Here is a 16223-nt window from a genome sequence, read left to right as displayed (position 1 = left end):
TAAATGACCCGGAGCCCGGAGAATTTGCTGTGATCAAAACTAGATTAATGCCATGTGAAAAATACACCCACAAAGTGGATTTTGAAGTCAAGGTAGATCAGATTGGGCTGTCTAATGACATAACAGGCGAATCCAAAGCATTTCCTTCATATATGAGTTACATGTGAAAGCAAAGAGATGGTTCATAATGAAGAAGCCAATTGACTGGATAGAAAGGGAAACACAGTTATAGGTACATTACATACCAACTGAACATGTTTAGAATGGTTTCCAACCTTTTGCTACAGAGGCAAAAACTTAAGAGCTTTAATCTGTATTATCAACTCTTCTCTTATCGAAGCCAATTGTTCCGAATACATTATCGAAAGATCTGAAGACATACACATGCATATTTTAAATATTTCGCTCATGGGATGCGAACATTGCTGGCAAGGCCAGCACTTATTACGCATCACAATTGCCCTTGAGAAGGTGGTGGTGAGCCACTTTCTTGAACCTTTGCAGTCCATGTGGTGTAGGTACACCTATAGTGCTGTTAGGGAGGGAGTTCTAAGACTTTGATCCAGCGACAATGAAGGAATAGCGATATAGTTTCAAGTCATGATGTATGATGGTGTATGACTTGGAGGGAAACTTGCAGGTGGTGGTGTTCCCATGTGCCTGCTGCCCTTCTGCTCTTCTAGGTAGTAGTGGTCGCAGGTTTGGAACGTGCTGTCGAAGGACATCATGTACACTGTGCACCGATGGTGGAGGGAGTGAATGTTTAAGGTGGCGGATGGTGTGCTGATCAAGCAGGCTGCTTTTCTCTGGATGTTGTTGAGCTTCTTGAGCATTGTTGGAGCTGCACTCATCCATACAAGTGAGGAGTATTCCATTTGGGGAGTCAGGAAGTGAGTTACTCGCCACAGAATTCGCAGCTGCTGACCTGCTCTTGTAGCCACAGTATTTATAAACAACTTTATATATTATATTGTCACAGAATTGTACTTATTTTCTCCTCTGTTTGAAACAGTATGCCTTTAGGACTCTGTCAAAAAACAGTGCACCTGTAGGACAGAGAGAGAAGCTTTAGGATTTCTGAGACACAGTGTGCCAGCTGCACCTGGCCTTAGGCCACAGCAGGAGAGAGAGGCCACATGGTATAATGTTTCAATTTGACTGTGCGTAAAACTGGCAAAAACTGGCTGAAACCAGTTTTTTTGACAGACTAACCAGCAAGGCGTGCTATTGAAGAGGAGAGTTGCCTATTTCTCTCAGCAGAAATTTCACAAGGAGCTACAGGCTGAATTAATTGCCGAAGGAGGAAATATCCCTTTGAAGAGACTGTTTGTATTACTGAAGAAAAGTTTCAACTGAGAGACTGTCGGTTTTAAAATTCAAGTTGACCTATTGCTATGTTCGTCGTTGAAAGAATTGTTTGATGCCTGCTGCAGCCGAAGTGTTTTGAATGCCTATTTATGGAAGGACCATTATATCAAATCAATGTGAGGACTTCGAGAAGCATGATTATTTTCACACCAGGATAGCTCACCTATCAGGAATGTAACCCACAAAGATTTACTTATCTATTTACTCTTTAGAAACAGCTATTTTTTTAAAACATCATTTTTTTGATGTTTTTATGAAAAAGAAACCGGTTAACCATGACTTTTGAATGTATGGGCTGAATTTTACGAGTGCACCGCAGTTCACAGCGACGCACTCTAATAACGGATGCACCGTCCCTGAGCCCCTGTGATATTATGTGCTCATTTTAATAGAGGGGGCAGAACAGCCACCCCGATGACGTAGAGGGGGCAGCCTCCACGTCCCGGCCAATGGCGTCCGGCGCCAACACGCAGGTGCAGGCACCAGCACCATTTTTAAAGGGCTTTCAGCCCGCACAAATAAGTTTAATTTTTAAAGGGACATTGTAAAGGATTTTTATGACATTTGAAAATAGGTGATGGAGGCCCTTCCTCAACGCCCCCCCCAATGATCATTTCAGGCAAAGAAATGACCATCAATTAATTTATGTAATACCCGAACTTCCCCCCCAACCTTCAATCTTCTGCCCTTCAACCCCTTCCCACCATCCCCATATCCAATAAAAATAGATTTCCCTGCTCCTCCACCCCTCCCGCCCTGAAAATTTTATTACTCCCCCCTTCCCCACCAGGCTCTAGCCCAGAACTCTGTATGGAGTTCCTAGGCGCGCGAAGACCGAACGACGGCCGTAATATTGGAGTGGGACGGTCGCCGCCTGCAGGTAAGTTTATTTGCATACTTTAATTGTTCTTTTCCATATGCTGATGAAGGGTCCACCACCAGGTGGCAGAGGGGCTGCACCGAAGTCCTGCAGCCGCCAGTAATATGCAGCAGGACCTTCTCGGCATCACGGGTCGTGGCGGGCTTCTCCCCGCAGCATTTTACCGGCCCCCGCGCTGGTAAAATTCAACCCTATGTGTGTGAAAGGGGGAGTTAGGTTAAAATAAGAAGTTATAAGGTCTTTAGACATAGGTTTATCTTAATAGTGTTTAGGATTTAGTTTTAATAAATAGTTAATTTGTTGTTGTCTAAAGATACCTGCTTTGGTTTGTTTTATTCTGGGGGTTACTAGGGTGTTTAATCTGGCTGTTTTCCGGTTGCATGGGAAAGGTTTAATAATGTGTTGTGGCCTGTGAAGTGATGGGACTGAACTGACAGTGCATTGCTCCTGCCTCGGTCATAACAATATCTATATACACATATGTGTGTATGAATGAATATATCCACACACAGTGACACACAAGTTGTGGCCTATTTAAATCTCAGGGGACATTGATTGACTTTTGTATTGTTGAAAGCTTTCTCAACAATAATCACTGGATCATAAAATATAAACATTTTCTGGAAATCCCAACATCCTTGTAAACACAAAGGCAGGGAACTGAATAACAAATGCCTGTCAGTCAAATTCTGCCAATAGAGAATATACATCTGCTACATTAACTATGGAAGCAAAACCAAGGCTCCAATTTTAGCTGCCCCTCCCACCACCAGACAGAAACCACCCAGGGCAGTTCAAAGGTGGAGTAGGGGACCTACCCACCCACTTCAGTCCCTGACATGCAAACTTGCTTCTCCCCCCAGCTCCTCGGACAGATCGATCCCACCCCACAATAAAATCAGGGCCCAAATGATACAAAAATGACTGAAAATGTACAATTCCAGTGGACATTAACACTTTTGGAATTAGGATAGCAGCCAGATTCAGAAAAGAAAGGATCGTACTTGAGTCTTCCTAGCCATAAATTCACGAATCGAAATGGGGGTAAATAGAAGAAATATTGAGGTCAGCCTCTGCATTGTGGCACAAAGCTTCATAGAAAATGGACAAGTTAATCCATCAAAACAAGGTATCAAATTAAATCACATAAATATTATGAAAAGAAAGTGTTTGACAATGTGATTTTGAGACAAAGCGACCTTTCATCTGCCAGCTTGTGTGATGTGGTGGACAATTGGTGCCACAACCAGGTAACAACTTGTTTGGTTGAGTTACTGAATGAACAGGTGCTTTTGCTTCAACGGATTAGCAGAAACAGAGGGCTGGCATTTAGAGCAGGGTTCACTTGTCTGAGCACGTATTAATCAAAGAGACTTTACTTTACATGTAAGCTTTGTCCAGCAGTTACTCCACATTGCCTTATTAGAATAATAAAAAGAATGGTATAGTCATATAATGATAATAAACGGTTTTCAGTTGGAGAACAAATCTTAGTATTGAATATAAATTACGAAACTATTAACATCCATACCACCATGTTTTCCTCTCTTCTACATACTTATATTAAAGACTGAATTTTATATATGCATATGCATAAGACTGGATGTTAGAGAATGAATCTGATAGTTAAGTGGCAATATAGTACTTTGTGTAGTAAAGTGCGTACAGGTCGTGGAACATTATCCTTCAATCTGCCAGCTGATTCTCAGCTCCCTACTACAAGGACATGTGCAATCATGTTTCTGCCTTTGATATGATGGAGGGGCGGCACAGTGGCGCAGTGGTTAGCACCGCAGCCTCATAGCTCCAGCGACCCGGGTTCAATTCTGGGTACTGCCTGTGTGGAGTTTGCAAGTTCTGCGTGGGTTTCCTCCGGGTGCTCCGGTTTCCTCCCACATGCCAAAGACTTGCAGGTTGATAGGTTAATTGGCCATTATAAATTGCCCCTAGTATAGGTAGGTGGTAGGGAAATATAGGGACAGGTAGGGATGTGGTAGGAATGTGGGATTAGTGTAGGATTAGTATAAATGGGTGGTTGATGGTCGGCACAGACTCGGTGGGCCGAAGGGCCTGTTTCAGTGCTGTATCTCTAAACTAAACGGAAGGAGTGGATAAGCTGCAGAAGCTGTGCCTAAATTATTATTTGAAAATGACAGTGGTTTCATCTCTGATTGGCATTGGCACAGTGCAAGTCTGTCTCATGAGGGTGTCCAAATTCAGTCAAGTGTGAAAGGAGAGTCTGGAGTCAATTGGAACATTCAATTTCCTTCAGATAGCATTGACTGTTTTCTACAGAGATTTGAATGCAGCAGCAAAACTACATTAACTTGTAATTTAGATAACTTTTTTGTAGTTTTTAACTTATTGCTTCATACATTTGCACTGAACTTACACAAAGAAATAGCTCTTTTTGTGCTGCAGGAAACTTGCTCAAGGCACAAATGAGGATTTGCATTGATATTGGGATTACACCAATCAAATAACAGCCAGTTACACCTATACCACAGCAACTAATACCAATGGATTAGTATGAATATATAATGGAATTCAAGGGAGCATGTTTGAATGCAATTAAAACTTGTCTGAATCTGAGAACTCTGAGCCATATGTCATTTCATTAAGTTAATTTTGGTCTCTGCCAGTTAACAACAAATTATGGTTGGGAAATTCCTCAGAGCTGCCTCTGCTCCACTAATATTCCTCGTTTACACACACCTGCTGCACTTTTGACAGAATAACATCTGTCAAGCAGAGGCGGCTGTGAGGAATTTCCCAGGCTGTGTTTTTGTATGCTGTCAAAAGCACTATGACATTTTTCTGAGCAGTCTCAATCCACCTTCTGGCGGGCATGTGCTCACACCACAAGACTGCGACAAAGATGCCCCAATAATCATCAATCTCATCTGGAAGATGGCAGGGGTGGAGAATAGAAAATGGTCTGGATTTTGCTGTATTAATAATGGTGAAGCTATCAGTGTGGGATAAATCTAATAGTAATGTCTAGTGTCCACACAAGCGCAGTTAAACAAGACTAATAGAGATATTCTGCTCCACCACAGGGAGTGTTGTTGCAGTCCTCACCGACAAACTCGGTATTGAAATGACCGCAGCAGTATGAACTTGGGGTACTTAACCACAAGCTCTGCACTTTAGACAGCTGAAAAAGTTTGAAATCATGCGTTTAGGACTGTGAGTTTTTAACAACTTAATAAATGATAATTACTGCCAGACAACCTCTGTGACCCTGAAAAATTAATTTCAGAAGTGTGGAGTCTCACTTCCTCAGAAGAAGATTAATATTGCAGGCTTAAAAAAATTAACTTTTTCTCTACTTTTTCAGCTGTCTCTTTTACCTCTCTCCCTTAACCCCATCTGTATTTTCCAACCATTATTTTGCTTTCTCTACATTGTTTAAATCTAATTTATATTTCCTCCTGGTTTGGACATATGTGTCTCAGTGAGGATTCTTCAGTCCTGGTTGAAGATCCTCACAGCTTCTTGCATTGTCCACAGATACCACAGGTGCTCTGGAGATGACACTGTGCTGAAACAATGACAGGAATTCTGCACTCTAAAACGTTTTTGGGTACCTGTCAGGGAGGTGAATGATGAGCATCATTCTTTCACTGCTAACAGATATATCTGGGCCAATATCACACTGATGTAGTAGGAGACGATCTTCAGCAGTTGGAGCTGAAGCATAATTGTTGGGACAAGATAAAAGAGATTTACTCTGTATCCAGCTGAGTTATATCATATCTGAAAGAGTCTGATGTGGATACTGGAAGAACTATCATCTCTCAGCTTGATGATGCTAAAACATGCCAGAAAATAAAAATCTATGGGTAGAAATGACTGTTAGTGATAATGCTGTAGAAATGTTTGTGATTAATTTATCTCTCCAGTATATTAAAGGATTAAATCCTCCATTAAAATAGTGGGGAGGAATTTAATAAGAGCATACTAAGTGCTCATTGTCCACAAAGCATTCTACTCTCTAGTTTGAAAGCTGAATGGCCATGAAAATTTTTAAGATTTGTTTTGCCCACTTGGTGTAAATATCACAGCTCATTCATTGCACCTCATGACAAAAACAATAGCACTGGGGCAAACATCTTAAGCTTGTTACAGATTACACTGAAATGCCATGATAGAGAAGAGTAATTGAGACTTCAGGATAGAAACTACATCTGACAATGTTGTTGTAGCGACATTTAAGCCACTTCTACCAAATTCCTCTCCCCATTAGCCCTTAAAATAGCAGAGAAAGAAATTTGGTAGAAGTACCTGTATGATTAAATCACTGACAGTAATTTCTACCCACCACCTTTCATGAGATACAATAGACTAGATACATCACAAAAGCTACAGATATTATAACAGATTGAAAAGCTACTTAAAAAAAGGTAGTTCAACAAAGCACTCAAAAAAAAAATCAGAGAATCTAGTCTTCCCGTGCCTCATTCTGCGTAGCTCTCGTGTACCTACCTTGAATTTGGCTCTGTGCCTGAGGGTTAAAGGTGGTTGTGGGATTCAGTGAGGGCCGCGGGTTAGGAGCGGTAGTGGGGTGATGAGGGCTGAGCCTCATGGCCGAGCGACGTAGCTGCTCTAATTCACTGAGCCGTTCTGAGAAGGCCAGGCCGGCACTTTTACTCTGCTCTTCCAACTTCTGTCTATGTCCTGTAGGACACAGGAAAACATTTGGTCTTACTTTAAAGGAAAAGGAAAATAACGTCTCGATCATTTGTGCAGCAGGATTAGAACTTCAAACAAAGATTCTGCTGAAAAATCAGTTCCAATTTTCTTTTCACTCTGTAGTTTTCTTTTATTTCCCCAATACTCACAAGACAGGATGTTTTACACCTCCTGTGAATTTGTCTCATTCATTGTATGATTTATCTTTTGCCTGAGTTGACAAACATTGCACTAAATCCCTGCTTCACTCTTTTAAAACTTAAAAGAAAACACTAAACCTAATTTTCATATCAGGATGTGATAAAAGCTAGATCATAAACCACCGTGCTGCAACTTCTGCTTCCTTTTGTTGTTGCTTAAAGTCAAGGAGACAGGACAGTACCACAAGATGAAAAGGGGAAAGTACTGATTCATGACCCAGACAGTTTACGCAGGTGCCAGAATTCAGGTGTTCCTCTGGACAACCTCCAAAATAGCAATGAGTGAAAAACAACCTCTGTTCAGGTATTTAGTCTGGCTTGATCCAAATCAGAATCTGGCAAGGATCCAGATTCAGAACTGAGTGACTAAATAATATCTGGTTCCCAGTTAAGAGACAAGTTTAAGCTTGTCAGATATCCTTATCTTTCCACATTAATAAGAATTGGATTTACTGCTACTGCTGAATCCAGATGCATTCTCAGTGGTAAATGACTTTGGCTGGCCTGCTTTTCCATGGTTAGGGTCACTTTCATTTATTAGGTGGGCAGCCCAGCAGAGTGGGGGAAGGTGGATGGGGGTGGGGAGGTGTTGGAGATTGGTTGTGGCAGACCTGCTCCAATAGGGGCCACTTGTTGCAATTTGGAAACACACAGATGAATTCCACAAGCCTTTTTGGGTCTCGCTGCTCCTTATAGGGATGCCAGATGCCAAATTGACATCCCTTATGCCCAGCATTGCCGCGGTGCAAAGGATGGAGAAAACATCTGATGACTTGCATAGCATTCTGCCACTTGCATGGCATTCCAACTGGCCTCTCCATATAGCAGGAAATCCTTGAAGTAATGGGGTAAGTGGGGTGATAGCAGTCACTTTGAATGACGTCTCTGCTTCTGCTCACCAAGTTACTTTAAGGAGGCCAGTGAAAGGTGACAGGAAAATCTAGCCCACAACGTCAAGCATGCACTTCCTGTTCATCCACATTTCAGACATCACATGCTGTCTAACTCAAGTATCAGTGATGCACTTCAAAGAAAGGTATAAAGAAGCAAAGGCAGTCATTTGGATTGTGCAGGAACGCTTTTTAGAAACAGAAACTTTCACAGCCACAATATCTGCAGCCTCTTAATTGACATTTCCCCAAACAAGGCCAGATTCTTATTATCAGCCTGAATAGCAACTACCCTTTCAATCAGCTCACCCAATCCTTACCTAATGTAAATTCGACTTTGCGGCCTGGATTTTTGAGCAGGAGGCAGGGCTCCCAGCGTTGGGCTGAAAAGGCAGAGGGAAATCCTACCTCAGCCTTTTTTGCGTCCCCACCCCATGAGTACAGATGCCCACGGAGGAGGGCTCCCCCATGCCCGCAGGGAGGGTGCCTCATTTTACAAGGTTCACATTAGCAATAGTATGCTGCAAATGACATGGTGTAATGCTCCTCTCCTTATAAAATATCAGATCTTGCAGCTTACTATGATAATCCCACAGGAGATCCATGATAGAAATATTATAGAACCAGACTATTGCTTCATTGCTTCATGATAAATATATACTGTTGCCTATCCTGTTTTTATAATAGCACCTCTTTCTCTGCTTACTTATTCAATACTTTCTTCCTTCTTCATTAATTTTCTTCTTTCTCCTAAGGCATGAGCTAATAAAATCCACATTCTTCCATGGATCATGGCAGCTCTTCAGTTCCTTGTTGAAGTGAGCATTCTTCTTATGTAAGTTTTGGCATTGGGTATTGGTAGGCTATTTGACCATAGAGGGCCTCACAGCTGATCTATTCAAAATTATCAGTCGGCTTCCAAACACATATATTTTCAGCATGATTTAACTGGGTAGCATTATGGAGCAAGAAAACTGCCTGATTTATGTTTCTTTTACCTAACTCAAGGTCACTGAGGCTAATTATAGTGATGTTATCACTGTCTTGGCTTTGATCAGCTAATTCGGTACAAGCCAGGGATCAAACTCATGATCTTCCTGGCCTGGAACACTCATTGTCAGTCTCTATGGTAGATTTATCCACTGGGTCATGTCTTAATCACATCGTTTTAAGTGCCTTTCTCTCAATTTGTTAATTGTCAGATAACCTTTGCTAAAATGGCAGCTACAGTTTCCCTTTGCCATGTGCCCCATTCCATCCAGTGCTGCTTACTTTACATCTTCATTATAACACTGATGATGAATGTTAAAAGAACAAGTAATGGCCAAGATTTGTGATAGGAGTAATGTCAAGACTATCAGTGCTCACCGTTATTATGGAGTAAATCAGTCAGCAACTTCCAGCATCTGCCTATGTGCAGTAAAATGCCAAAATCTGGGAGTTGCCATTTGATTTACCCTGTTCCTCCAAAAGCTTCGCTACACTGGGACCTCACTGATGGTGTGAAGTTGCAGTACTTACCTACTAGTTACCCAACAAACATGCCAGAAAAAGTTGGGGCTGGCGCATTCACATGGAAGTGAATTATTAACAATGTGATAAGTCTTAATTAATGCCGAACAACCTCTCTGGCCTAGAAAATTTAATTTTACAAGTGTAGAATCTCATTCCTTCAGAATTTATTGTTGGAGATGTAAAAAAAATGTTTTAAATATTTTTTCTTGCTTTCTCTTTTATCTCTCTCTCTTAATCTCATCTTTCTTTCCCTCACTTTATTTTGCTTTCTGGTACATGATTTTACATTGAATTATATTCTAACTCACACTTCCTCATTTAGATACTGTGGCCAGAATTTTCCTGGCCAAGTGGAGGTGGGATTTGGTGAGTGTGGGGTGCTAGAGTCCCTGAAATTGAAGTCAGGTCGGGTTCCCTATGTCATCTCCCCCTTTTCCGGCTTTCCCGGTGGTGGGTTCCGAGTCCTGCAGGTAACCCCTGTGGGTCTGGCAGGAAAGCAATTGAGGAGATTGAAAAGGCAATTAAGAGACTTTTTATCCATGAATTACCATCAGCGCATGGGTTCCACTCCAAGGCGAGTGAACAACAGGAAGAGCTTCTTCAGTGAAACTGACAAGCTGGGAAGGTTATGATCAGTTACACTGAAGAGCTCCAGCCATGGGTATTGACAGGCTGCTGTTCAAAGCACTTCTTCTCCCAGAGAGTGCTTTCACTGCTTTACAGGTGATTGCCAACTTCTTGGAAGGCACTTCACCTGTCGAGCACTTCACACACCTTCAGCTGCACTTCTCTGCTGCCAGCCTTCACAATGGCATGGAAGCAGCTTATGCAGCTCTCCATTCCAACTCTGCTCAGGGTCAAGAGCTGAGGCCACATAACCACCGACTGCTGCAGTAGCAGCAGGAGCAACATCAGCAGCAACACCAGATGCCTTCTCTTCAGCCGTATTTTCCTCCACAAGTCAGAGGGGAAGGACACAAAGGTCCAGCTGGAAGGAGGTGACAACCCCAACACAGGGTCTACAGGCAGAAGATCAGCTCTTTCAACATGTTTGAGCACTAATGCCTCTGGGGGCTCAGGCTCTCATGGCAGGTCATTGCTGACATCTGCACCCTCCTGGAACAAGCCCTCCTTCCCAGTGGAGCAGGTATTGCCAGTGGCCGATAAGGTGCTTGTCACTGGAGGGCCACAATCCCCCCTCCCCCACCTCCCGGGACCTCTGCCTCTCCCTGAGGTTGTGCGCTCACTTCTGCAAAGAGAGAAAATAGAGTTATGAGTTTTAGTAATGGCTTGTGAGGAGAGCAGGGAAGGACAAAATTTGTGGAGGGTGACTGTGCAGCATGGGTGCAAGAGGGCAATAGGATGAGGGTGAGTGTGAGTGATGGCTATTCAGATGGCGATGTGAGGTGTCTGGGGAGAGGTGAATGAATGGAGCTGCAAGGTGTGTTTACCTGAGGAGTGCTGTACAGGAGAATGCTGGGAAAGTCTGAGGGTGGGGCTTGGCACCTGAAAGTGTTATGCCACTCACCTTTCCTGCCCTCCTGAGGTCCTGGATCCTCTTGGTGCACTGTCTCCAGGTTGGAGGGACTACTCTCCTGCTGCTTACTTCCTCAACCACTTCCAGCCATGCCTGCTTGGTTGGAGAGCTTGTTCTCTCCCTCCTGTCCTTGAGAGGGCTCACCTCACTGCAGCTCCTCAGATCCCACAGCAGGACCTTCAGGTAAGAGTGAGAGACCCGGGGAGCAGCCTTCCCAAATCTCCTCTTCATTCCTGTAGTTGCTGCTACCTCAGAAATCTAAGTGCTGGTTAGCCCTTGTAACCTATACTATGGTCTTTTTCTTTAGAATACTTTGTTTGACAGAATGGATGTGTCATCCTGCCTGTCCTCCCTGATTAGTCGGGGAACCTGAAGGTGGGATGCTAACGCCGCTGCTCTGGGGAAGTGTCTCGGCCAAGCCCGCCTGTTCGGAAATCGGGTTCCCGACCTGGAAATGGTCCCAACATTCCAGCAGGGATCGAGTCCATAGGATTTCACCCTGGATGTCCCAGTGATAATTATTCAATCTTATTGGATGAAGTGGCACGCAGTTGCTTGCCCTTCTCAGACATGGTACAGGCTACCTGTAGAGGGCACCACGCTGAAAAGAATCTCTAAATTCCATAAGTCAAAATCTGGGCCAAGATGTTGTGGCTCGTACTGTGCTTAATTGCGCACCAGAGTTACATTAAGTTGAAACCAGGGTATATTCTGTCACTTTTTTGGCTGATAAGCATCATTTAAAGGCCATTGAGAAATCCTCCTTTTTGGTTCATAGCAGATAATGATGATCATGGAGAAGCCCATGGCCCAGAGTTCATCCTGCTCTCCTAAATGAAGGGGAGTGCATAGAAACATCAGGAAGTGTGGCGCCTTAGAACATAAAAGTGTTTGGTGTGTGTGGGTGTACATGATTGTAGAAACTACACCCAAAAAGTGGAAGCTCCTAACAGGTTTCCTGTGTTACTCAATCACAGAGATGCTATTTGCTGAAGCCTATGAGATCAAGACCAGTCCTTTCAGGAGGTGTGATGAGTCACCAAAAGTTGTGTCTCAGTCCAACAACTCACAATCCTGAACAGACATGCTTTTCTTACAGTTAGAACACAGACTTCAAGGAACCAGTCGGGCCTGAGGTGAATCAGTGCTGTCTATTGTAGCAAAATGTACATCTGACGGGCAACGTTCCCTCTAAGGTGCATGACTTTGCAGCAACCCAAAAGCTCCCCCATAGACAGGGCACAAGTTGGCCCCTTTTAGTTACTGCGTGTGCGCGGCTGCGCAAGAGATTTTAAAGGGGCCACACTCTTAAATCGCCAAGACATCCAAAAAAAAATTAGAGGGTACATTGCTAATGGGTTATTAATAGAATGAAAACCAAAGTATTTCACTTGCATCACTAGCATCCAAGGTTCAATAATACTGCTATTTCTTCATTGATGGAATTGGTTTTTAAGCATAATTGATGTATGAACTGACAGCGTAATCGGTTCTAATCTGACCCCTGAGTGCACTAAACTCAAGTGGTGTGAGATATTCCCTGAGAATGCTGTCTTGCATCAGGCTTTTTTTAATGTTTATTCTTTCTTGAGATGTGGGCACCACCGGCAAGGCCATCCTTATACAACTGAGTGGCTTGTGAGCCATTTCAGAGACAGAGTCTCTCTAGGTCTGGAGTCACCAATATAGGCCAGACCAGATAAGGATGGCAGATTTCCTTCCCTAAAGGACATTAGTGAACCTGTTGAATTTTTATGACAATAATGCAGTTTCATGGTCACCATTAGTGATACAAGCCTTTTATTCTAGATTTATTTAATTAACTGAATTTAAATTTTCCAGCTGACGTGGTGGGATTTGAAATCATGTCACTGGATCATTCGTCCAGGCCTCTGGAGTACTAGTCCAGTAACATAACCATTATGCTACCATACCCCTTTTAGAATCACAGAATTGTTACAGCACAGAGGGAGGCCATTTGACCCATCGTGTCTGTGCCAGCTCTCTGTAAGAAATTCAGCTAGTTCAGCTAGGGGAAACAAGATCACCTTAGTTTTCTCTGTCAGCCTAAAAGTAGTCAGCCTAAAAAGCAATTTTTTTAACAGTTTCCTCAGTCAATCTAGGACTTATTTTTGTTGCTTAATAAGATTCTACGGTGAGTTGTCTCTCACTCTGCGGCCACTCACTATTAACATTTTGCAAAGAATGGTTCGATATTGTGCAGATCATTGAGTACAAGAGCATAGTCCTCACCCTCCCGAAGCCTCAATGTGACAAAATTCCCAAATGAGGCTCTACAGGTTTTTCCCTCGAGTTATGTTACTGCAATAGACGATCTGTGCAAGCTCTTTCCCCAAAGTGAGGCCCAAGCTGGTGAAATCTCTCTGACTCTGCATCGTGTCTGTCTGTAACAGTTTTAAACCAATTGCTTGCATGTTACGCAGATAGCTGATGTTGAATCCTATGTTATCACTGCTGGTAAAAATGAATATTTCACAGCAGTTTTGGCTGCCTCACTCTTTTCTGAAGCAGTTCCAAAGCTGTGTGAAATAGTGTTGTAGTCCTGGGACCAGCAGTGGCTCACATTGTGACAAGACAAACTATGTGGGCGAGTTACACAATGCCTAGAGACTGAAGGATACAGCCCAAAGTGAAAGACGACACAGCCAGGAATGGGCGTGGATAATGAAAAAAACAGGAATCGATAAAGAAAAGAAACTGTGATGATGGAGAAAGATAAAAATAGCAGGAAAATAAAGATAGGCAAACAACAAGAATAAAAAAGGCTGGGAGGGAAGGTCACAGAAAGAAAACACAACAAAGTATGAGAAAAAAAAGGAAGAGGAGAATACAAAAATGAAAGAGAAATAGGAAAATGTGTGAAGGAAATGAAAGAGATCATGAGGAAAATTAAAGAAAAAGTGCAGAATAAAGGGATAGAAATAAGGAGCTAAAGAATATATGAAGAGAATAGTGCAATGAAAACCAAAGAAAAATGTTTCTGGGTATAAGAGAGAGACAGCGATATGGAAGTAAGCCTCACAATGGGCTGGTGTTAGTCCAACTTCCTATTTCTGTTACTCATTTTCACAGACTTTGTCTCTGGGAAAAGCCCATTTCTAGGGTAACCAAAATTCAAATTTCACCACCACGTGCTTGAAAGCGGAGCCTGTGGATTCGGGTAAACGAGGTTCAGGTTGGCTCTAGTTTCTAGCCTGGCTTTGACTTGAACCTGTTTCACATTAATTTACAAACAGTTTAAATTGTCCTAAGTTACTCTTCCCTCATATTACAGTGAGGGATAAAAAACAGCACATGTGAGTGATTCATAAAACTCCATGATGCAGAGTAATGGTGGATTCATTAACAACTGCATGGTACATGGGTATGAATGCAGTTCATTTTCAGAATTAACTTTCTGTATATAAAACAATGGTTACAGGCCTTCTGCTTTTCCAAATAGTTTTTATTTGCTGATCATTGTGAATGTCATGGAGTTAGTGGCCAAAATACCCAAAATAGTTTTCTCCCCAGTTTGCAACAGTATTTACTTTGGCCGATATTCATCACTAGATTTGAGCAGTGATGCATGCAAGTCTCAACACTATGCAAACAAGTCAGTTACCAGTCATATGTGATATATATGTAATGACTTATAAAGGAATCTGCACACATGGCAACAGGAAATGGCTGCATTGGTATTTGGCAATCTGAGATACACTGGAACTTGACAGCAAAGGGACTAGATTCAGCTTTTCCTAAAATACTAGTGAGTAGAAAGGTTCATTTTTCTTAGCTAAATATTTAAGACTCGCCTTACATTAATTTGTTCTTTGAGCTTTTTTTGGGTACTATTTGTAGAAATAAACTTTTGTACTTGTTGGAAAGCAGTTATTGATATGTGATGATCCTGTGGGTACAAGAGGGCAAATTACCCAATTTTGAACCCTTGGTTCAGAACAGTGGATATGAGGAGTGGATATTGTATCCGAATACTGGGCATGGAATCTAGCATGCCCAGTTCACAGTCCATTGAATTTTCCATCATTTCAATTAATGAAAAGAAAATTAGGTGGGGTGCATCATAGAGATGTGCTCCTCTGGGCCTAATGCTCTGATTTGCACTATCAGGGCGTAATTTCGTGTTCCCGTCACGGGTCCCTGCAGCGGACCAGGAAGTAGGTGTCATCGGCACCTGTCACATATGCAGCTGTTGACCGTGAGTACGCTGCAGGCAGCCACTTTACATAACAGAGGTGTGAGGCCTGCTGCATAGCATGACAAGGGCGGCGCAGTGGCACAGTGGTTAGCACCGCAGCCTCACAGCTCCAGGGACCTGGGTTCAATTCCGGGTACTGCCTGTGTGGAGTTTGCAAGTTCTCCCTGTGTCTGCGTGGGTTTTTTCCGGTTTCCTCCCACAAGCCAAAAGACTTGCAGGTTGATAGGTAAATTGGCCATTATAAATTGTCACTAGGATAGGTAGGTGGTAGGGAAATATAGGGACAGGTGGGGATGTTTGGTAGGAATGTAGGATTAGTATAAATGGGTGGTTGATGTTCGGCACAGACTCGGTGGGCCGAAGGGCCTGTTTCAGTGCTGTATCTCTAATCTAAAAGGGTGGGGTCTGAGGTGCTGATTGTGGCGCACCCGAGATACAATGGCCGCCCATGCAGAGTGACTTCATATGATGGCAGTCCCATTGCATTGGGGCGGCAATGCCACTTTTGGAGCTTTCCCGCCACTGACTAAATCGGAACTGATGTCACAATGTCGGATTTCTGGACGGGCATGTCCGATGCTGTTCTCTGGCCTCTCCCCCACCCCCCCGCCCCCGCCACAGCTCCATATCTGCTCCAAATGGCCTGACAAAATTCTGCCCTCAGTTTGCACTATCCAATGCGAGGAGCACAAGAGCAGAAAATTATCCTTTATATAGTAGTTTACTTATCCACATGTTGTCTGATTGCTAAGGAGGTGGTAAGAGGACAGGTCATTCACATTGATGCAGCAATAATTATAAAAGGCAATTCGCTTTACTGAGGCTACATTTAGCATTAAGTGTGAAATTCCTCTGTTCACTATTTCAACAAGGGCCTTTCACATTCTTAAAATAACACAAAGATTTGAACCAATTTGTT

The 16223-nt window shown here is 42.9% G+C and overlaps 1 protein-coding gene across 3 annotated transcripts in view; it reads right to left on the bottom strand.

Annotated features, from left to right (window-relative positions):
- runx1 (RUNX family transcription factor 1) overlaps nt 1–16223 on the bottom strand; it is a 237640-nt gene that overhangs the window by 30723 nt on the left and 190694 nt on the right. For 2 of the 3 annotated variants that reach the window (XM_068041112.1, XM_068041113.1), the window contains exon 6: nt 6737–6928. The exons of the other annotated variant lie outside the window; for it this stretch is intronic. In XM_068041112.1, coding sequence (XP_067897213.1) covers nt 6737–6928 — 192 coding nt within the window. The remainder of the gene's footprint in view (nt 1–6736; nt 6929–16223) is intronic. 3 annotated transcript variants of the gene reach the window in all.

This window comes from Heterodontus francisci, chromosome 10, assembly GCF_036365525.1.
Source record: "Heterodontus francisci isolate sHetFra1 chromosome 10, sHetFra1.hap1, whole genome shotgun sequence".
NCBI classification, from domain to species: Eukaryota; Metazoa; Chordata; class Chondrichthyes; order Heterodontiformes; family Heterodontidae; genus Heterodontus; species Heterodontus francisci.
The sequence above is the reverse complement of the archived record's forward strand: the minus strand, read 5'-3'. Positions and strand labels throughout refer to the sequence as shown.